Genomic DNA, 24,349 nt, shown 5'->3' on the forward strand with positions numbered 1-24,349 from the left:
GAGCATGCATATACATTTTTACATACAATGTAGATGAATGAATGTTTAGGGATTTATATATTACTTTATGTATCTGCATCGCTTGTACATTGACAGAACGGACGTGCATATGACAAAGAAATATTAAAAACCACTGAGGGTCATATGTCATTATACGGACCGGCCAGTCAGCCACAGATGTTTATATCGACCGATGCGTTAACCAAGGACTATTCACCTTTTGGAGCTGACTGGCAGGTCTTGGTAATGTCATACGGCCCGAAGTGGTGTGTCATATTTTATATTATTATTACAAACATTTTATTTTAACATTTTATATTTCTAAATCGGGTTTGATGTATTTTAAGATGAACCTGTCATTGTTTACTTCCGTTGGATTTGTATTAAAATACATTGATCATCAATCATTTATTTTGTGTCATTTCTTGCTATTGTGGTTACATTTCTATCGCACACCAAACTATTTTGTTTGTTTGCATATTTATATTTCATTACTCATTGCATTTACATGTCAATCACTGTATATGTATAATCACTAAAAAGTGGAAATAAAGAGTATATATATAAATATTAATGTCAGATAATGAGAGATTTATTTTGGGTGGTGTAGTTTGTATATTATTGCTGACTTACACAATCTGAATATATTTCGAACTGTCTCGTCGCAGACAAACAATCCGGAAAAAGGCCCAGAAACGAGCGCGGGAGGATATCTGGATTGGATTTGAAATGGAAGGTTGCTCAGCGGCGCCACGATTCAAAACCTTAATAAGAACGAAGGTTAAGTGAGATATCACATCATTCTAAATATTAACCCGGACGATACTTAGTTTATATTCAAGGCATGTAAACTGAACGACGCAACATGCTAGAAACTTATAAACTCACCGTCAGATAAAGTGATTCACTGACCCAATTGTTTATTGAAAAAGATAACCGGAACACACATGTAGAACGCTTTATTTGCGTACTATAATACACTGTTTTAAATTAAATTTATTGTTTATGGACTCTACACGTACAAACCTGAAAACATTGCGGAGAGACGCCATTGCTCAGGTGAACATTACGTTTCTATTGTCGTGAAATTCTAAAAGGTTTAATAAGCTTTTTAACTTTTATGTTGTATAATAGGAACTAAAAATATTATTCAACCGTTTTAATAACAGTTTTTAGTTGCGGTATATTATGTGTTTTAAAGAGCATATTGCACCCAAGACGCGGTACGCAAATTTAAAAATTGGCAACTTGAAAACAAAATTAGCAATTTTGTTTGTTGCGGTTGATTCGGAAATAAATTTAAGGAATACTAAAAAAATCAAAATGTATGGGGAGAAATCTTCCCATTCGATTAAATTTCAATATTAGACTTTATGAACCTGTTAAATAATGTTTTAGGCGTTTGAGAGAACGAAGAAAGAAGTATGTTTCCCCGAGGGAGAGCTAGTATTCATCACGGAGGATCGGCTTGATGGCGCTCTCTCAATGCCTAGACAATGCTTCATTGACGATGAGCCGATGGGGAAGAGTATCGGGGTTCAGTTTACTGAGGAGTTTAAACTCTTCTGGCTCGCCACCTTTAGACAGGGGCTATCGTTTATGCTGGTAAATCCAACTAATGGAGATATTATGGGATTCCGCGGTATTTGTACGGCATTTAAGGAGGACAAGGACGATGTAAATCAGATTAAGGATGCTTCTTTACGAAAAATATTTTCAATTCTTGGTGTCCTTGCGAAGGAAGCTGACTTTTTCGGAAGATATGACATCGAAGAATGCTTTTATTTTCTCGGTCTGGGAGTAGCAAAGCAGTACAGGAAAAGGGGAATTGCAAAGAGACTAATGGAAGCAGGAATAGTTTTCTTAAGAAATCTAGGTGTCGACCCCGTGTACATTAAAAGTGAGGGGACGTCCAACTTTTCCAAGAGAATCTTTGAACAGCTGGGATTTGAAACGCTTGCCGAAATTAAGTATGAAGAATATGAAGTTGATGGCGAAGTAGTGTTCAAGAACACGGGGGAACACAAGTCTGTAAAAGCGTATGGAATGAAAATAAGTAAAGCATAACATGCACATAAAATAATGATGAAGACTATGTGTTTATATGAACTATTTTCATCATTAAAGTTTGTCTTGAATGTTAGTTAAATGCATGTTGGTTTATTAACGTATACTATGTGACAGTATTAAGATCAATAAAAACTATAACTCCAATTGAACTTAAGAACATTAACGATTTATGGATGGATATGCCGTCATGTGCAAGTTTCATTTGTGTCTATTTGTCTACGGGCCATGAATTAAGACATCTATTCAATACCCTTATAGAGGGGGGGGGGGGGGGGGGCGTAGTGCAGTGACTTAACTCGCAGGTCCATTTTTAACTCGCAGGTCCGTGGTCTATTGGTGATAACACCCGCAGATTTGTTGTTTTGTGCTGACATCACTCGCATGTCTGTGGTCCGGTGGTTATAAAATCCGCGAAGTCATGATCTTGTGTTGACATTACTCGCGTGACTGTGGTCCGGTGGTTATAAAATCCGCGAAGTCATGATCTTGTGCTGTCATTACTCGCATGTCTGTGGTCCGGTGGTTATAAAATCCGCAAAGTCATGATCTTGTGTTGACATTACTCGCATGTCTGTGGTCTGGTGGTTATAAAATCCGCGAAGTCATGATCTTGTGCTGACATCACTCGCATGTCTGTGGTCCGGTGGTTATAAAATCCGCGAAGTCATGATCTTGTGCTGACATCACTCGCATGTCTGTGGTCCGGTGGTTATAAAATCCGCGAAGTCATGATCTTGTGTTGACATTACTCGCAGATCCATGGTCTTATGATGATAACACCCACGGATCCATAGTCGTGTGATTACTTGGCTCGCAGATTTGATTTACTTTTCACAACTTGCGGGTTTTTGGTTTCTATTGTATAACATAGCTATCGGAACTCGTTGGTCCGTAGTCTAGTACCTGTGAGATGACATACCTCTCGGGTCCGTTGTCTACCTGCAATAAATATCGCCGGTTTGTTTTTGAGGGGTGACATTTGTCGCAGTTCCGTGTTCTTGTTGTGGTGTTATTTCTAAATTCGTAGTATCTTGGTGACATAACTCGCTCGCGGTTCCATGGACTAGTCGTGACATAAGTGGTTTCGTGGTGACGCCAATCTTGGGTTTATGATCTCGTGGTGACATATCTCGTGGGTCCCAGTTTTTATGATATGATTTGCAGAATTATGGTCAGATGGTGACATTAACTGCGGGTCCGTGTCCTCGTGGTAACATTATTCGTGAATCCCTGATCTTGGTGTCATAATTCGCGCTCTTTAGTTAGTGGTGACAAAACACACGGATTGCTTGTCTAATGTTGTCGAAACGAGCGGTCCATGGTTCAGTAGTGACATGACACACGTATCCCTGGTCTAGCGGTGTCCAAACTCGCGGTACATGATTCAGTTATGACACAACACACGAATCATTGGTGTAATATTGCCATTATTTGCGGGATCTTGGTGATCAGGTGACCTCACTGGTTTGTCCGTGAAATACTAATAACTTCAACATTGTCTAGTGATGACATGACTAGATGGTCCATGGTCTTGTTGTGACATGACACGCGATTCCCTTACCTAGTGGGGACTTAACTCCTTGCTTCGTGGAGAAGTCTCACATATTTAGCAGGTATGGGGTTAAGTGTGGACTCGACTCGCTTATCCGTAGTTTAGTGGAACATGGCACGCAGATCTGTGGTTTAGAACTGACATGACACGCGGGTCCGAGGACTAATGGTGACATGACAGGAGGGCCTTGGTCAAGTGGTAATACGGCACTCGTCTTTGTGATTCAGTGATGACACTATATGCGTGTCTGTAGTCTAATGGTGACATAAACACCACGCCCATGGTATCGTTTTTGTAATCATCAGCACTTTTGCCTCTTCGAGGTTGCCGCGACGGAGACCACTGCCGGACGATCAGTAGCCAATTGGCTTGTAATTGTTCTACAAGCACGTGAAAGGTCAACCCTGAAACGCAAAAACAAGTTTTTAAGGTCAATGCTGCGGTGAAGTTTGGCTGACGTAATGCGTGACCAATAATGAACACTGTTTTGAAACAAAAAGGTGTTATATTTCAAGATGTACAGAGTCGACAAGGTTTAAATGTTTATTTTTTACCGTAAATGCATATGTCTCCTCACTAAACATAACAGTAAATGTATACGTCTCCTTATTGGACTAACCAGAGAGAATGCATACGTCTCATTATTGGCATGAAAAGAGTAAATGCATGCGTCTCCTTAATGAACGGGAAAAATGAATACATCTCCTAATTGGACTGAACAGATGAAATGCATACATCTCCTTATTGGACTGAAATGAGTGAATGCATACGTCTGCTTGTTGGATTGAACGGAGTGAATGCATACGTCTGCTTGTTGGACTGAACGGGGTGAATGCATACGTCTCCTTTGTTGACTGACGGAGTGAATGCATACGTGTCCTTATTGGACTAATCAGAGTAAATAAATAAGTCTCCTTATTGGACTGAACGAAGTGAATTCATTCGTCTCTTTGTTGAACTGAGCAGAATAAATACATGCGTCTGCTTATTGAACTGAACAGAGTAAATGCATGCGTCTGCTTATTGGACTGAAAAAAGTGAATTCATTCGAATCCTGATTAGTCTTAAAAAAGTAAATGCACGCGTCTCCTTGTTGGACTGAAAGCAGTAAATGCATATATTTACTAAGTATAGTCCAACAAGGAGACGCATTCATTTACGCTTTTCAGTCCAATCAGGAGACGTATGCATTCACTCTAATCAGTCCAATAAGCAGACGCATGCATTTACTCTGTTCAGTGCAATCAAGAGACGTATGCATCTACTCTTTTTATACCAATAAGGAGATGTATGAATTCACCCTGTCCAGTCCAATAAGGAGACTCAATCAGTCGAATAAGGAGACGTATGAACTCACTCTGTTAAGTTCAAAAAGGAGACGTATGCATTCACTCTGTTCAGCCCAAAAAGGAGACGCATGCATTCACGCTGTTCAGTCCAAAAAGGAGACGTATGCATTTACTCTGTTCAGTCCAATAAGAAAACGCATGCATTTACTATGTTCAGTCGAATACGCAGACGCATGCATTTACTCTGTTCAGTCCAATAAGCAAACGCATGCATTTATTCTGTTCAGTCAAACCAGGAGACGCATGCATTTACTAAGTTTAGTCCAACAAGGAGACTTATTCATTTACACTTTTCAGTCCAATCAGGAGACGTATGCATTTAATCTGTTCCGTCCAGTTAGGAGACGTATGCATCTATCTTTTCATTCCAATAAGTAGACACAAGCGTCTTCTTATTGGACTGAACAGAGTGAATGCATACGTCTCCTTATTTGAATGAACAGGGTAAATACATACGTCTCCTTATTGAACTGGACAGAGTGAATTTAAACGTTTCCTCATTGGACTGAACAAAGTAAATGCATACGTCTCCGTTTTGGACTGAACGGAATAAATGCATGCGTCTCCTTATAGGACTGAACAGAGTAAATGCATGCGTCTCCTTATTCGACTGACAGAGTGAATGCATACGTGTCCTTATTTGACTGGAACGGATTGAATGCGTGCGTCTGCTTATTGGACTAAACAGAGTAAATGCATGCTTCTGGTTATTGGACTGAACGGAGTAAATGCATGCGTCTCCTAATCGACTGGACAGAGTAAATGCATGCGTCTGCTTATTGAAATGAACGGAGTAAAATGCATGCGTCTTCTTATTGGTCTAAACAGAGTGAATGCATGCGTCTTTTTATTGGATTGAATGGAGTGAATTCATTCGTCTCCTTGTTCGACTGAACAGAATAAATGCATGCGTCTGCTTATTGGACTGAACAGAATAAATGCATGCGCCTCCTTATAGGACTGAACAGAGAGAATGCATACGTCTCCTTATTGGACTGAACGGAGTGAATGCATACGTCTTCTTATTGGACTGAACGGAGTGAATGCATACGTCTCCTTGTTGGACTGAACGGAGTGAACGCAAACGTCTCCTTATTGGACTGAACGGAGTGAATGCATATGTCTCCTTATTGGACTGAACGGAGTGAATGCATACGTCTCCTTATTGTACTGAACGGAGTGAATGCATACGTCTCCTTGTTGGACTGAACGGAGTGAATGCATATGTCTCCGTTGGACTGAACGGAGAGAGTTCAAACGTCTCCTTATGGGGCTGAACGGAGTGAATGCATACGTCTTCTTATTGGACTTGACAGAGTGAATGCATACGTCTTCTTATTGGACTTGACAGAGTGAATTCATACGTCTCCTTATTGGTCTTAACAGAATTAATGCATACGCCTCCTTAGTGGACCGGACAGAGTGATTGCATACGTGTCCTTTTTTGTCTAATCAGAGTAAATGCATACGCCTCCTTATTGGACCAGACTGAATGATTGCATACGTCTCCTTACTGGACTTAACAGAGTGATATAATACGTCTCCTTTTTGGACTGAACAGAGTGAATGCATACGTCTCCTAATTGGATTGAACTGAGTAGATGTATAAGTCTCCGTATTGGGCTTGACAGAGTGAATTCATACGTCTCCTTATTGGACTGGACAGAGTGATTTCATAAGTTTCCTAATTTGACTTGACAGAGTGAATTCAAACGTCTCTTTATTTGACTGAACAGAGGGAATGCATACGTCACCTTATTGGACCAACCAAAGTGAATGCATGCATCACCTTATTGGACCGAACGTAGTAAAAACATGCGTCGCCTTATTTGATTGAACAGAGTGACTGCATTTGTCTCCTTATTTTACTGAACGTAGTAAATACATGCGTCTCCTTATTTGACTGAACAGAGTGAATGCATTCGTCTCCTTATTTTACTGAACGGAGTAAATACTTGCGTCTCCTTATTTGATTGAACGTAGTAATTACATGTGTCTCCTTATTGGACTGAACAGAGTGAATGCATACCTCTCCTTATTTGACTTAACAGAGTGAATGCATGCGTCTTCTTATGGAACTGAACAGAGTAAATGCATACATCTCCTTATTGGACCGAACAGAGTGAATGCAATGATTTCATTTATCTATTCGTTTTATCTTTGCACCCCATTCCCAGGTTAAAATTATAAAACGTACCAACCCACTTGTTTATACAAATGAACGTAGTCTGTACACAATGCAATTGCTAATTTCAGGAACGAGTACATGCATTTATCTTTGCTTCATTATTTACACTAGCACTATGTTGCAGAGTATAGCGATAGACTGACAGTGAACCGTTGCGTTAAGGGCAGAATTGAGGAAGAGATTGTATTATTTTTGATAATTTATGATAACGAATTTTGAATTTGGCATATTTAAACTCATTGCGCAGTTTGTGTGTCATATGTCAGACGTCTGAAATGGATGGTTCTTGGCAAATCCTCGTTGTGTAAAAATTACGTTGCAGCCAATATGAAAATCCTTACTGAAAATTTGCGCTTAATTCACTTATATAACGTTTAACCGAACTTTTAGTAACTTCAACTTGAATGGATCCGTCGCCGTGGACGGCTGTAGCTCTATTTTATTAAAGCAGGACACTCTGATATGCTCCGGCGTGCATGCCGCCCAACTCGACATGGAAGCTTAACTGTATAACGTACCGTTGTGATATTCAGAATGAGGCCGGCCGACACCAGTGGAATATGGCCATTGACTACGGTAACCGATGCTGGATTAAGCTGAAACTACCACTTTGTCAACCATTCAAACAGTGGCAAGTGTTGTTTTTTCAGGATATGTTTGTTTAGAGTTCACAATGGAATCGTGTTTGCGCCGTCGTTTTTTCGACTTTATAAACATGCTTCATCTTGAAGCTTACCTTTAATTTTAGCTTTTTGCTGTTTTAACTTTTTCAATGGATATAAAAGATAACGTATAGGTGCCAACCCAACCGGACCTTATCAGCTTGAAATTAAGCTTCAGGGTTTAACTCGGTAAATTTTGCGTTTATATCAACTTCTTGACCCTTGATTTAAGCCAAAAGGTATAATTCTAAACTAGTCAAGATTTACTTGTTGCTCAAGATTAAAGGTCGACAATTTAAAATATTCATGAGCGTTATCGATTCAAAACCTTAAGCTTCAGTTGTCGCGCTCCTGTTAGATCGACAGCTTGTCGTAAGCTCAATTAAAATGTTTTGTCGCAAAAGCGAGATATCGACTAGAAGTAAGTTTGAAGTTAGATATCCAAATGTTGGAATGTTCTAGTGGCAAGTTTGTAAACTATCATAATTATTAGGATCCGAATGTCTCATTATATGATAAATTATTTTATATTGCACACTGCCAAAACTCAACAATCATGGCATGGTGAGGCAATTGCTAAGACAGAGAAACAACGTATCAGCGAGTCTCATCCTAGACGTTGAACTACTATAACAGGTATCAGTGAAGTTGCCACTATACTACAGATCAACGAGTCGTGTCACCACAAGTCAACAGATTAGCGAGTCAGTTCACAACTAGATTACAGATCAGCGAATCATGTAACCACTAGATCACGGATCAACTAAATATTTCACTACAAGACGACGGACCTACGAGCTACTAGACCAAATATCAGCAATTCATGTCACCAGTAGACCACGGACCCCCGTGTCATATAATCACTAGACTGCGGACCCACGCGTGTCACTACTCGACCACGGATCTGTAATCACGAACCAAAGAGTTATTTCACCTAAAGACCATGAACCAAGGATGGGTGTCACCACGAAACCACATATGTCACGAATATACTTTGAACCCGCCAGTGATATCTCCACTTGATTATGCATACACCTATTCGGCCACGACAGCAAGATTTATCTCACCAAGAGACCGTGGTATCGCGAGTTATTTCACTACTAAACCACAAACGATACCATGAGCCCGCGGTTGATGTCACCACGAAACTTACCAACCCGCTATATGTACAATGTATATAACCAGTTTACTACGGATCAACAGTTTATGTCATCACGAGACCGTGAGCACGCATATCAAGTCGATACTGAACCCCAAGTTATGTCCCAACGGTACAACGAATTCACGAATAACACCATACTAAGACCATACACCCGCGACTAATATCACCACTCGACCAAAAACCGGCGCGATTTATTGCTATTAGACAACGGACCCGAGAGTTATGTCATCTCACAGGCACAAGACTATTGACCACCGAGTTGTATTAGCACGAGACAACAGCTCCTATACTTATGTTATACAGTAGGAGCTTTACCGACAACCCGCACGTTATGTTAATAATTTACCAAACCCGCGAGTAAATTCACCACTAGACCACTGATCCGCGGGTGTTATCACCGCTAGACCACGGAGAGCAAGTGATGTCAACAACAGACCCCGGATCCATAGGTTTTTATCCCGATTTGATCACGAACATGCGATTTATGTAAGCACAAGACCACGGATCCGCGGGTTTATCATCACTTGATCCCAGACATGCGAGAAATGTCAACACAATCCACGGATCTGTGAATTGTATCAACAAAAGACAACGGATCCGAGGGGTTTATTACCCCTAGACCACAGACATGCGAGTAATGTCAACACAAGGCCACGTATCCGCAGATTTTATCACCACTATACCATGGACCTAATGTCAACACAAGACTATGGATCCGCAGGTTTTATTACCACTTGACCACATACGTGCGATTAATGTCAACGCAAAACTACGTATCTGCGGGTTTCATCACAGCTATACCATGGGCCTGAGAGTAATGTCAGCACAAGACCACGGATCAACGGGCTTTATCATCACTTGACCACCGACATGCGAGTAATGTCAACACAAACCACGTGTCTGTGGATTGTATCAACACATGACAACAGATCCGCTGGTTTCACCACTTGACCACATACATGCGAGTAATGTCAACGCAAGACCACGGATTTGCGGGTTCTATCACCACAGGACCACATGCATGCGAGTTATGTCAGCAGAAGACCACAGATCCAAGTGTTTCATCACCACTAGACCATTGACCTGAGAGTATTGTCAACGCAAGACCACGGATTTTATCACAACAAGACCACATATATGCGAGAAATGGCAACGAAAGACCACAGATCCGCGGGTTTGATTACCACTAGACCACAGAAATATCCGTGGGTTTCATCACTACTAGACCATGGCGAGTAATCTCAACACAAGAATAAGGATCTGCCGGTTTTATTACCACTAAACCACAGACATGCAAGTAATGTCAGTACAAGACAACGGATCCGCGGTTGTTATCACCACTTTACCACAGACATGGGAGGTATATCAGCACAAGACCACGGATCCGCGGGCTTTATCACCACAGCTCATATATGCGAGTAATGTCAACACAGACCATGGATCCGCGGATTGTATCACCACAAGAGGACAGGCGTGCAAGTAATAGAAACACAAGACAGCGGATCCAAGGGTTTCATCACAACTAGACCACATACATTTGAGTTATATCAACACAATACCACGGATCCGCGGGTTTTATCACCACTAGACCACTGACCTGCGAGTCAGTTCACGGGTTATGTCACAACAAGATCACTACCTGCAAGTTTAAGCAGCACTAAACATTGGACCTGCGAGTTGAAACACTGCACTACGGCCCCTCCACCATCTTCAAGAGCCTATTATAAAAGTCTGCACCAAGACAAATAGACACAAATGAAACTTGCACATGACGGCATATTCATCCATAAATCGTTAATGTTTTTAAGTTCAATTGGAGTTTTAGTTTTCATTGATCTTAATACTGTCACATAGTATACGTTTATAAACATAAATGTATTTAGCAAACATTCGAGACATACTTTATAACTTTTACGTGAATGTTATGCTTTACTTGTTTTCATTCCATACGCTTTTACAGACTTGTGTTCCCCCGTGTTCTTGAACACCACTTCGCCATCAACTTCATATTCTTCATACTTAATCTCGGCAAGCGTTTCAAATCCCAACTGTTCAAAGGTTTTCTGTGAAAAGTTGGACGTGCCCTCACTTTTAATGTACACGGGGTCAACATCTAAATTTCTAAGGAAAACTATTCCTGCCTCCATTAGTCTCTTTGCGATTCCCCTTTTCCTGTACTGCTTTGCTACTCCCAGACCGAAAAAATGAAAGCATTCTTCGATGTCATATCTTCCGAAAAAGTCAGCTTCTTTTACAAGGAGCCCAAGAATTGAAAATATTTTTCGTAAGGAAGCATCCTTTATCTGATTTACCTCCTCCTTGTCCTCCTTTAATGCCGTACAAATACCGCGGAAGCCCATAATATCTCCATTAGTTGGATTTACCAGCATAAAGGATAGCCCCTGTCTGAAGGTAGTAAGCCAATAGAGTTTAAACTCCTCAGTAAACTGAACACCGATACTCTTCCCCATCGGCTCATCGTCAATGAAGCATTGTCTAGGCATGGAGAGAGCGTCATCAAGCCGATCCTCCGTGATGAACACTAGCTCTCCCTCTGGGAAACATACTTCTTTCTTCGTTTTCGCAAACGCCTAAAACATGATTAAACAGGTTCATAAAGTTTTGTATTGACATTTAATCGAAGGGAAGATTTCTCCACAAACATTTTGGTTTTGAATACTCCTTAAATTTATATCCGAATCTTGCAAAACAAGCCAGTTTCAGCGATTCAAATATTGCTCTTCTTTTGCTAATTGTCTTTTATTTGATTTGCATACCTGCGTATTACAATCTTGCTCTTTGAAACACACATAGAATATCACTATAACTATAACTATAACTATAAAGATGGGGTTCCGGCTGTAACAATAACGCTTTAACAATTTATTTGATTTTGTATTAGACGACCTAAATGTTAAAAACTACAATAAATCTTTTCAAATTTTACGAAAAAAGAACATAAAAACAGAATGTTCACCTGAGTAATGGCGTCTCTCCGCAAGGATTGCAGGTTTGTTCGTGTAGATTCCATTAAGAGAATTTATTTTCAAAATGTGTATAAAATAAGCCATGAAAGTGTTATTCACTTGTTACCCGGCAGCCTGCTAAGAAATCTTTGATTAAGAAGGAAACACAGTATACAGGCGCTATGTTTGCATATACCTGGCACTTGCAGCAGAAGCAGAATTTTCCAGTCAGTGTGTGTTTGTTGTTGTAGATGTTGTTTTTTTTGCTTTAAATCTAAGAAATGAAGATTTTCTTGGAAATTACTCAAGCTGTTTCATGAATACCGGGCAAGGAGGCCGTTTTAATAATGATCTTGTTTTTTTTGCTACAGATTTGAGTGAGCTAAAGTTTAGCAAGTATTATAAATGAACACAATGTTTCAAATTAAAGATTTAATGAATTGTAAATTTTGACGTTAATTGACCACTTAACCACTTTGATTAAGCTTAATGGCTGCAGTGAAGAAAATGCTGAAGCATAATGATATTGTTTTCAGATTTTACAAGACCTGCTGGACGTCACAGGTCAGGCATGAGCTAATCAGATGGGGAAGCACTATGTAAAAGAAAAATGATAACGACCTTTTTCTGTGTTTTGTAATTTGAGTTTGAGTATACAGTTCTTCTTCTTCTTCTTCTACTTCTTCTTCTTCTTCTTCTTCTTCTTCTTCTTCTTCTTCTTCTTCTTCTTCTTCTTCTTCTTCTTCTTCTTCTTCTTCTTCTTCTTCTTCTTCTCTTTGCTGAAATTTTAAACTAAAATAAATGTTAATAGGTCACAGGCTAGGTCATTAAAACACAACATTATTGTTTTCAAAACTGTCTAAATTGCTATAGCTCTAAAAACAGAGATAGGTGAAAAAGGTCCTAGTCAGGGTTATTCGATAACGACATATATTTATTTGTTTTCAAAACTTTACAGATTGTCCAGATTTCATTGATGTAGCTTTCAAAAATAAAGTATGTCAAAAGGTCTAGGTCTTCCATGTACAAAATGTATATTTTGACCTCAGGGGCTCTATATGAATAATCTTGGTAGAGCACCACTTCATTCACACCAAACAGTTTAGCTCAATGCCTTCTGTTTTTGTCAATAAGTGTTTGTTATTGTCCAGGGGATTAAGAGGAGATCTTGTTTCAAGCAATAAACATGAAGCAACTTGCCAGTCAAACAAGTCGATCGATACCCGACTGACAAATCAGCTTCAAAATAAGGCGGGGCCTTTCAGTTGCCTGTTGCTACCCGCCATGACCTTCTACAATCTGCTCTTATGAACAGTACTGTTATACACTGTGTTTTTTTCATTCAAATGTTACAAATGAAAGTATCAAGAGTTTATTGAGTATGGCTTTGATCATTTGTAACTCATTTGTTGCTTGTTATAACAGCTTTGCATTTCATTTAAATTAGAAATTCATACATTGCAAAGAAACAACCAGGTTAATATAATAGTATTAATAAATCATTAAACTAGTATAAAATGAGTTATTCATTATGGTGAAAAAAATGAAAAGCAGGGAAACCCTATGGATTTGGGTTTTTTTCTTAAAACAAATTAATGCACACTTTGTTATTAAACCTTAATTTAAAAATAGACAGTCTTTCCATCGTGAAAAATTCTAGTTGTAAATAATCAGTACGTTCTTTTATTCAAATTAACCTCGGATAATCTTCTGCTTCTGCATACCTATCGCGGCTTACTAAGGGGTCACTTGACATGGTATGCTTAGCCTAATCGCTATATATTGTTGAGAACATACTACGCATAATAGGTACTGGATATAATATAATGTTCACAGGAGCTCATCTTGAGCATTTTGAAAGTAACAGCAGGACACAGGAAAGCCCATACAAGTTTAAAAGATCAATATCATAGAACGTAGTATTGAAAAATTTAATGTATTTCAAAGTATGTTATCATCCATGGTCAATTTATATGTATTTAAATGATATACAAATAGGCACCGAAATACAAAGTAAAAAGATGTGCATATTCTAGTTTTGTGTATTGCAAATATTTACAATCTTAGGGAAAATATATACAAGGAAACAAGTACAGTCAGCATAAATAAAAGTGAGAAAATGTATCAGGTAATGTCCACATAAATTACAGGATAGAGAACACGCCAGAGGATTACCATGTAGGAAATGTTTAGATGAAACATTCTAATGTTCATATTTCTTGATATAATGACAATGCATTTAAATAAAACCTGTGTGTTAAAAATCACGTGTCATTAAGACAGACGGTCATTTTAAGTGGAGGAGGTGATGACATCTTATCAGGGCTTCCTTTAAGAATGATAAATGTAATATCTTGGTACCAAAGAGAATCAACAACCCACAGAGTTTTACTATACATTTTATATACATGTAGGTCTTAATACATTGCATCGCAAACATAAACTGCTATCATAGAGGCTTCTCTGGCTGGGAAACACCAGGTAGTATCATATTACCACAGCGAATATACTACAATGAAACTAGAAGAATTAATTTCCTCAACATAAATATCTAGTTTTCCTCTGAAACATAAAAGTGTATGCCTCAGGAACTCTCGGAATATATGTATGTAAAAGACCAGTCGACCCCTTCAGCGTTGACCATGCTTTTCTCTGAATGGATCTGTTGGGCCTGTTGGCCTCGCACGTTACATTAATATGGCTTGTTTGTATCGATTTTTTATTGACATACATGTATAATGCTTGATAGTAATCCCAATGAGAATAAATTGCCCAAAATTGCAACAGAACAATTTTATTAATTGTTCTTGAAATATTTGCCCAAAAATTTAAAAATCCTGTCTGCACTCAGGAATTTTGAAAATTTATCTGTGAATAAGAATTTTTGGGCTACTAAAATACTTTACTATCTTTTAGGTTATATACATATATACAGTATTGATATCCCCAACATGCACAATTAAGTTATGCATTATTTTTCAATTGTAAACTTCAACATACAAGTACAGTAAATTACACTTACGTTTGTCTAGTCAATGATAGAGAATAATTAGTAGTAGATTCAAATCCAGGCATTTAAGGCTAGGGCTTAGCACCGATCTGATAATACAGCCGGGCTAGCCCCGTGTCCATCATGCCAGGATCATTTATAGTAAATGTATCTTGTTGGGAATTTAATACTTGACTAATACAAATAAACAGCCGCTTCAGAGTATTTGGCGATTTTTGTTTTGGCGATTCTTCATGTTCATATGTGGATGTTTTGTCTTTCATTTTTAAAGAAAAAATGCCGGGTCATAATCAATAAAAGGTTTTGGCGATAGGTTTTGAAAACGTCTATGTTTAATAGGGATACAAATATAATATTCACCATTAAAAACATATTTTCTATCCAGAATGGCACAAGGAAGTTTTCAAACACGAGTTAGATTTTTACACAGTCACTAAGGAAAATCTCGCCGAAAAATTAAGAAAGTTCTACTGCGAAGCTACTCCGAAACAAAATAGTCACCGTGAAAAAGTTATACCAGCCCATCAAGCCAATGAGTACCTTTGCAACACAATGACCGACATTAGAAGTGCGATAAATCGGTTTCTTAAGAGTATTGACATGAATATTGATACTGTACGTGACACAGAGCTCACAAAATCTAATCGCGACTTTGATGGACATTTGAAAAGTAGAATGGAACCCAGCATAAGGAAATCGTCTCATGTGATGATCTGAAGAATATTTTTGATTACCTGAAAGGCTATGAAAACTCTCCAATCATTTTGAGAGAGGCAGCATGGTTCCTTATTGCTATCCATTTTGTCACAAGAGGCATGGAGTTCCATTACCAGCTTCGGAAGAACAGGATTGAGTTCCGTGAGGATGCCGATGGGGAATTCCTGATCCTGAACCAAGAAACCAAAGAACGAAATCACCAAGGTGGCTCAAACAAAAAGGTCCAGCCTCTGTAAAGAGAATTTATGCAACAGGAGAGGCTCTATGTCCTGTGAAAGTTCTCAGGCTGTTTATCAGACAAAATACCAACGCCAAGATGCTCCTTAACCATATGGACAATCATGCACTTGCAAATCCATCTCAATTTAAAATTTGGTATTCTGAGAAGCCCCTGGCAAAAAGGACATTTGAAATGTTCATAAAGAACATATGCGCCACAGCCGGTCTCAATCAACGCTACACTGCACACTGTCTACGTGCAACAGCCATACAAGCCATGAATGATGCGGGGGTATGAAGCTAGGCATATAATGTTCATGAGTGGACACAGGAATGAAGCTTCAATAAGGTCGTACAACTGGGGATGTAGTACATCCCAGAAAAAAAGCAATAAGCAACACCCTGGTAGCGCTCTCCAAGGGAGCATCTAATTCCAATCTTCCCGACCATCAACAGCTCTGCAGTCAACAGCTCTGCAGTCTTACAAGCAAACTCACATGAGTCTTGTTGATGAACAGGTGCCTCCTTCCTTACAGATGATTCGACATAGCAATGAACAAAATATAAGTCATGCCAATTTTTGCAGAGCTGCCAATTTAAGCAACTGCACCATCAATATTAAACCACAGTAATATATTTACAATATCTAATCTACATGTACACATGTTCATGGTTGTTACAATCATCTCTCTGCTTTATTAGCTGCAAAAGTTTAAAAATACTTTCATGACAGTTTGTTATCTTTTCGTTTAATACTTTAATGGACATAGAGAATATACTGTAGTGCTATTGAAGTTAGAAGTGTGATTTAAGCTGCACTCTCACAGATTGACCATTTTGACAACTTTTATGTCTTAGAATTAACCAATTTTGGCATAAATATCTGGAAACGATCTGTGAAACAATTTAAGTAAATTCTAAAAAATATACGAACGGTTTCCAAATGCTATGTTTTATACGACAGTTATATTTTGAAACATTCTGGCTTGTACGAGAATTTGTGCTGTACTGTATTTAATTCATAAAATTTAAGAAAAAATATCATTTATTGTGTGCATTACATTGATAATTTGTTGTCAGGCGCATAGCTATGGTCAATTTGGGTTTACGCCGATCAGTGACATACAGCATATTGAACCCTTCACTGTTTGGTTTTTATTCAAGATTCGGGTTTTTTTGAATGACAAAAACTTCGACCTGTCAAAATCTTATTACACAACTGCATATTTGCTTACAGTCAGCTACGCGCCTGGGTGTGCTATTTTTCTATGCCTCATATCTCATCAGAGCTTAAATGTTACATGTTCTTGATCATAAATGGTCGTTTTGTTGTAGAGTAAATAAATTTAATTGAAATAAAATGTAACCATTTCTTTCAAGTTTAGATGTGAAATAAATTGAAAAAAACAACATTTTATGATGTTTTATAAACAAACTATTTCAAAACTGTGGACTTATACGATAAACTTCGTTCTGCCTTAGCCTTGAGTCGTCTTGTCTTAGTAGCAGAACTAGCTTATAGCTGACGTCTTAACATTTAAAGTCTTTGAACAAAAACAACTGATGAAATTGAAATAAATGTGCCCAGTTTTAAAATTTTGACACAATGAATAACATACATTTTCTCATCATCAGAAGAATTGAATATGAAAAGGTTAGTAAGCGTACCTCTATATTTAAGAACATTTTAAAATCATATAACATATTTAAAAAAAACAAAAACATTTAAATACATGAAATGATTGGAGACTGCCATAGTGTAATGTATTTTCGCGAGTTCGAACAAACATCTAAATATTGACAATTCGAGAAGACTAGCACATCACAACACTTCAATATCTTTGCAAAAGTTAAAAGACAACAAAAACATGAAAGTTTCACGTATGACGTTTTAATTACCTTGAACTGTAAGTAATCCATAAAATCACCGTGTCCACTTTTTAAATCGTTACTACCTCTATAAATTTTACAGAAACTACCAATTGATTAAAAAAATCTTTCAATATTATTTTTTTTGCAAATTACTTATGGAATATTTATTATGCGGAGGATAAAAAAGAACATCCAGTTTAAACACCAGGGGCGACAAGTGCTCTTACCATTTACGCGATTCGTGGATTTGCAAAATCGCGGCCGAGCGTTCATGCTTCATGAACGAACAAAAAATCAAGCCTTAAATAACGTCACAAGTTACCGTGCCCACCTATCTTACGCAAATATCACGTCACAAGTTACCGTACCCACCTATCTTACGCAAATATCACGTCACAAGTTACCGTGCCCACCTTTCTTACGCAAATATCACGTCACAAGTTACCGTGCCCACCTATCTTACGCAAATATCACGTCACAAGTTACCGTACCCACCTATCTTACGCAAATATCACGTCACAAGTTACTGTGCCCACCTATCTTACGCAAATATCACGTCACAAGTTACCGTGCCCACCTATCTTACGAAAATATCACGTCACAAGTTACCGTGCCCACCTATCTTACGCAAATATCACGTCACAAGTTACCGTACCCACCTATCTTACGCAAATATCACGTCACAAGTTACCGTGCCCACCTATCTTACGCAAATATCACGTCACAAGTTACCGTGCCAACCTAGCGTACACAAATATAACGACACCAGTTACCGTGCCAACCTAGCGTACACAAATATAACGACACCAGTTACCGTGCCCACCTATCGTACGCAAATATAACACGCCAGTTACCGTGCCAACCTAGCGTACACAAATATAACGACGCCAGTTACCGTGCCAACCTAGCGTACACAAATATAACGACGCCAGTTACCGTGCCAACCTAGCGTACACAAATATAACGACACCAGTTACCGTGCCAACCTAACATACACAAATATAACGACGCCAGTTACCGTGCCAACCTAACATACACAAATATAACGACACCAGTTACCGTGCCAACCTAACATACACAAATATAACGACGCCAGTTACCGTGCCAACCGAGCATACACAAATATAACGACGCCAGTTACCGTGCCAACCTAACATACACAAATATAACGACGCCAGTTACCGTGCCAACCTAGCATACACAAATATAACGACACCACTAACCGTGCCAACCTAGCGTACACAAATATAACGACACCACTAACCGTGCCAACCTAGCGTACACAAATATAACGACACCAGTTACCGTGCCTACCTAGCGTACACAAATATAACGACACCACTAACCGTGCCAACCTAGCGTACACAAATATAACGACACCACTAACCGTGCCAACCTAGCGTACACAAATATAACGACACCACTAACCGTGCCAACCTAGCGTACACAAATATAACGACACCACTAACCGTGCCAACCTAGCGTACGCAAATATAACGACGCCAGTTACCGTGCCAACCTAGCGTACGCAAATATAACGACGCCAGTTACCGTGCCAACCTAGCGTACGCAAATATAACGACGCCAGTTACCGTGCCAACCTAGCATACGAAAATATAACGACGCCAGTTACCGTGACAACCTAGCGTACGCAAATATAACGAAACCAGTTACCGTGCCAACCTAGCATACACAAATATAACGACACCAGTTACCGTGCCAACCTAGCATACACAAATATAACGACACCAGTTACTGTGCCAACCTAGCGTACGCAAATATAACGACGCCAGTTACTGTGCCAAACTAGTGTACGCAAATATAACGACACCAGTTACTGTGCCAACCTAGCATACGCTCTGCCAACCTAGTGTACGCAAATAAAACGACACCAGTTACTGTGCCAACCTAGCGTACACAAATATAACGACACCATGCCTACCTAGCGTACGCAAATTTAACGACACCAGTTACCGTGCCTACCTAGCGTACGCACATATAACGACACCAGTTACCGTGCCAACCTAGCGTACGCAAATATAACGACACCAGTTACCGTGCCTACCTAGCATACACAAATATAACGACACCAGTTACCGGGCCTACCTAGCGTACACAAATATATCTACACCAGTTACCGGGCCTACCTAGCGTACACAAATATAACTACACCAGTTACCGTGCCTACCTAGCATACACAAATATAACTACACCAGTTACCGTGCCTACCTAGCGTACACAAATATAACTACACCAGTTACCGTGCCTACCTAGCATACACAAATATAACGACACCAGGTACCGTGCCAACCTAGCATACACAAATATAACGACGCCAGTAACCGTGCCAACCTAGCTTTGTTTCGCTCAAAGGCATTAGCATCTAAACACAGAAGTTGTACATTAATAAAAATAGTTTTGGGTTTTAAACTGTTTCACATTGTCAAAACAACAAAGTCTTTTGGCTTTATGGTAATAACTTTTATGGGAATAAAGACATTTTCATATTTTGATAGTACGAAACGAATTAAAGTCAATATTGTTTCAATATATTTCACATTTGCAAAGATATCACCTAAAGGCAACACGAACTCTTTGATTGAATAGTCTGTATATTGTGGCACAGATCAGAAATTAATAATTGCGAGGTATGTATATTAAAAAAAACATTTTTGTTAAAGAAATAAGAGATTGGTATGTAAGAGAACCGAAAACAGAGCTATGGTCTGAAACACGATTATAATTGAAAACACCTGTTTAAGAAGCCTTCACGTTAAAGTTTTAGATATGTTTTAGATAAACTAAGTAGAAATAGGACGAATATTAAAACTAGCTGACTGCAAGGAACAATATTGTTTTAAGTACCAGAAGTACAATAAATGTATTAGTGCTGAGCTCTCTTAATCTTAACAAAAGAAGGTTAAGGTGACACAGGCGAGATCTTAGTCTAAGAGACATGCCACAACCGATATGAATCGAAATGAATATAGGTGGCGAAATCATTTTTGTCAGTTATCGATTTCGGGTAAGATTAACGAAAACGTCAGAAAATGATTTTCAAGTGCAAATATCCAATAGTGATAAGCCATTTGTCTTTTATACCGGAAGCTGCATACATGTGCTTTAATTTTCACCAGAGAAAGAACGCCTAAATGTCTCTTGATTGCCATAGCGCATCAGGAGTGAGCAGACATGGGTAAGCTTTAAAACACCAATTTACAAGTATCTCAATCACTGAACAAGAATAAACCAGATTCACCAAGTGTACAATATTGCACATGTTCATTATTTCAAACATCTGTTGCTTTAACACAGATGTCTGAATCGTCTACATGGAGCTGTTAAGCACTTGAAACTGGTTTAGATCCGTTTCTACTAAATAAGCTAATTTGGCTTAAAGAAGACTTACTGTCTATAGTATTATTGTTCATTCCTTAATATGGAAATATGTGTGAGGTGGTGGTAAATAAATGCATGTGAATGTAACAATAGGCTTACCAAAACAGGTCAACATGTCAGTGTGGAGGTGTGTGTGTAAGTATGTGACTGTTAAGCTTTTCAAGTGGTGTCAGGAAGAGTCTACTCAAGAAAGTTAATCTAGTGGGGCTTGCTTCCTCGTAAACATTACTCTGCTTAAGAGCGCTCAATAGCAATCGTAAAGTTACGGGCAGAATCTATACGATAAATGTTCAGTACGGTATGTGTACCGACAGGCAGTTTATGTCAAACATGGGGTTACACCTGGAAATTTACGACCTTAAGCCTCGCGATCTTTGATGAAGATGGCCACGGACTAATTATTCACATTCTTAATTAAATGTAACGGATTTAACCATTTCCTTCATTGATGTTCCATTATGGGACTTTATTCTTATTCGTTGCTTAAAAAGTGATTAAGAATTAAAAGACACTTACGCTACAATGTAATTGTGTAAACTGGTGGGGAATCATTATGTTTTTTACTTTTAAATAGGATCACTTCAATGTTTGCAATAATAATAAGAATAAGTTCCTCGAAGGTTATCCATAAAAAGCAAATAATATCACAGTAGATTAGGAATTAAATTTGGGCTGAATGGCTTATCAGTTGTAAGATACTCAGGAAGAAACGATATTGAAAACGGTTCAAAACATACTTAAGCAAATCATAATATCACCGATAGACAACATTCTATAGAACATTAACTTGTCACCGTTAAACTACATTCTATAGTACGTCCACTTGTCACTGTTAGACTACATTCTATAGTACGTCCACTTGTCACCGTTAGACTACATTCTATAGTACGTCCACTTGTCACTGTTAGACTACATTCTATAGTACGTCCACTTGTCACTGTTAGACTACATTCTATAGTACGTCCACTTGTCACTGTTAGACTACATTCTATAGTACGTCTACTTGTCACTGTTAGACTACATTCTATAGTACGTCCACTTGTCACCGTTAGATTACATTCTATAGTACGTCCACTTGTCACTGTTAGACTACATTCTATAGTACGTCCACTTGTCACTGTTAGACTACATTCTATAGTACGTCCACTTGTCACTGTTAGACTACATTCTATAGTACGTCTACTTGTCACTGTTAGACTACATTCTATAGTACGTCCACTTGTCACCGTTAGACTACATTGTATAGTACGTCCACTTGTCACTGTTCGACTATATTCTATAGTACGTCCACTTGTCACTGTTAGACTACATTGTATAGTACGTCCACTTGTCACCGTTAGACTACGACTACATTCTATAGTACGTCCACTTGTCACTGTTAGACTACATTCTATAGTACGTCCACTTGTCACTGTTAGACTACATTCTATAGTACGTCCACTTGTCCTTGTTAGACTACATTCTATAGTACGTCCACTTGTCCTTGTTAGACTACATGCTATAGTACGTCCACTTGTCCTTGTTAGACTACATTCTATAGTTCGTCCACTTGTCCTTGTTAGACTACATTCTATAGTACGTCCACTTGTCCTTGTTAGACTACATTCTATAGTACGTCCACTTGTCCTTGTTAGACTAAATTCTATAGTACGTCCACTTGTCCTTGTTAGACTACATTCTATGGTTCGTCCACTTGTCACTGTTAGACTTCATTCTATAGTACGTCCACTTGTCACCGTTAGACTACATTCTATAGTACGTCCACTTGTCCTTGTTAGACTACATTCTATAGTACGTTCACTTGTCCTTGTTAGACTACATGCTATAGTACGTCCACTTGTCCTTGTTAGACTACATTCTATAGTTGGTCCACTTGTCACTGTTAGACTACATTGTATAGTACGTCTTCTTGTCACCGTTAGACTACATTGTATAGTACGTCCACTTTTCCTTGTTAGACTTCATTCTATAGTGCGTCCACGTGCCCTTGTTAGACTACATGCTATAGTACGTCACATTGTTACTGTTAGACTACATTCTATAGTGCGTCCACTTGTATCTGTTAGACTACATTCTATAGTACGTCCACTTGTCCTTGTTAGACAACATGCTATTGTACGTCCACTTGTCCTTGTTAGACTACATTCTATAGTACGTCCACTTGTCCTTGTTAGACTACATTCTATAGTACGTCCACTTGTCCTTGTTAGACTACATTCTATAGTTCGTCCACTTGTCACTGTTACGCTACATTGTATAGTACGTCCACTTGTCACCGTTAGACTACATTGTATAGTACGTCCACTTTTCCTTGTTAGACTACATTCTATAGTGCGTCCACGTGTCCTTGTTAGACTACATTCTATAGTACGTCCACTTGGCCTTGTTAGACAACATGCTATTGTACGTCACATTGTTACTGTTAGTCTACATTCTACAGTGCGTCCACTTGTCCCTGTGAGACTACATTCTATAGTACGTCCACTTGTCCTTGTTAGACAACATGCTATTGTACGTCCACTTGTCACCGTTAGACTACATTGTATAGTACGTCCACTTGTCACCGTTAGACTACATTGTATAGTACGTCCACTTGTCACCGTTAGACTACATTGTATAGTACGTCCACTTTTCCTTGTTAGACTACATTCTATAGTGCGTCCACGTGTCCTTGTTAGACTACATTCTATAGTACGTCCACTTGGCCTTGTTAGACAACATGCTATTGTACGTCACATTGTTACTGTTAGTCTACATTCTACAGTGCGTCCACTTGTCCCTGTGAGACTACATTCTATAGTACGTCCACTTGTCCTTGTTAGACAACATGCTATTGTACGTCCACTTGTCACTGTTAGACTACATTCTATAGTACGTCCACTTGTCACCGTAAGACTACATTGTATAGTACGTCCATTTGTCACTGTTAGACTACATTCTATAGTACGTCCACTTGTCACTGTTAGACTACATTCTATAGTGCGTCCACTTGTCCCTGTTAGACTACATTCTATAGTACGTCCACTTGTCCTTGTTAGACTACATGCTATAGTTCATCACATTGTTACTGTTAGACTACTTTCTAGTGTACGTCCACTTGTCACTGGTAGACAACAGTCTCAGTGTGTGTATACCACGTGATTAATTGCGTCATAAATGCTACGTCGGAAGGCAATATTTTGA

The 24,349-nt window shown here is 38.8% G+C and overlaps 2 protein-coding genes across 2 annotated transcripts; one reads left to right on the forward strand and one right to left on the reverse strand.

The window, feature by feature from the left end:
• The first annotated feature begins 646 nt into the window (after positions 1-646).
• LOC128244789 (arylalkylamine N-acetyltransferase 1-like) lies at positions 647-2,214 on the forward strand. The gene is made up of 2 exons (XM_052962870.1): positions 647-1,059; positions 1,399-2,214. Exons 1-2 carry the CDS (start codon positions 1,006-1,008, stop codon positions 2,065-2,067), a joined length of 723 nt encoding a protein of 240 aa, XP_052818830.1. The 5' UTR covers positions 647-1,005; the 3' UTR covers positions 2,068-2,214.
• An 8,022-nt stretch (positions 2,215-10,236) lies between these two features.
• LOC128243794 (arylalkylamine N-acetyltransferase 1-like) lies at positions 10,237-12,150 on the reverse strand. The gene is made up of 2 exons (XM_052961743.1): positions 11,961-12,150; positions 10,237-11,574 (listed from the first exon to the last, which is right to left on the reverse strand). The coding sequence occupies exons 1-2, from the start codon at positions 12,012-12,014 to the stop codon at positions 10,906-10,908; spliced, it is 723 nt and encodes a 240-aa protein (XP_052817703.1). The 5' UTR covers positions 12,015-12,150; the 3' UTR covers positions 10,237-10,905.
• Positions 12,151-24,349: the final 12,199 nt, after the last annotated feature.

The sequence above is a fragment of the Mya arenaria genome, chromosome 8 (genome assembly GCF_026914265.1).
Source record: "Mya arenaria isolate MELC-2E11 chromosome 8, ASM2691426v1".
Classification (NCBI taxonomy): domain Eukaryota; kingdom Metazoa; phylum Mollusca; class Bivalvia; order Myida; family Myidae; genus Mya; species Mya arenaria.

Coding starts and splice junctions, on each gene's coding strand:
- LOC128244789 (XM_052962870.1), top strand. CDS start 1,006: ATGGACTCTACACGTACAAACCTGAAAACATTGCGGAGAGACGCCATT. Junction 1,060..1,398: donor GGAGAGACGCCATTGCTCAG/GTGAACATTACG, acceptor ATAATGTTTTAG/GCGTTTGAGAGAACGAAGAA.
- LOC128243794 (XM_052961743.1), bottom strand. CDS start 12,014: ATGGAATCTACACGAACAAACCTGCAATCCTTGCGGAGAGACGCCATT. Junction 11,575..11,960: donor GGAGAGACGCCATTACTCAG/GTGAACATTCTG, acceptor ATCATGTTTTAG/GCGTTTGCGAAAACGAAGAA.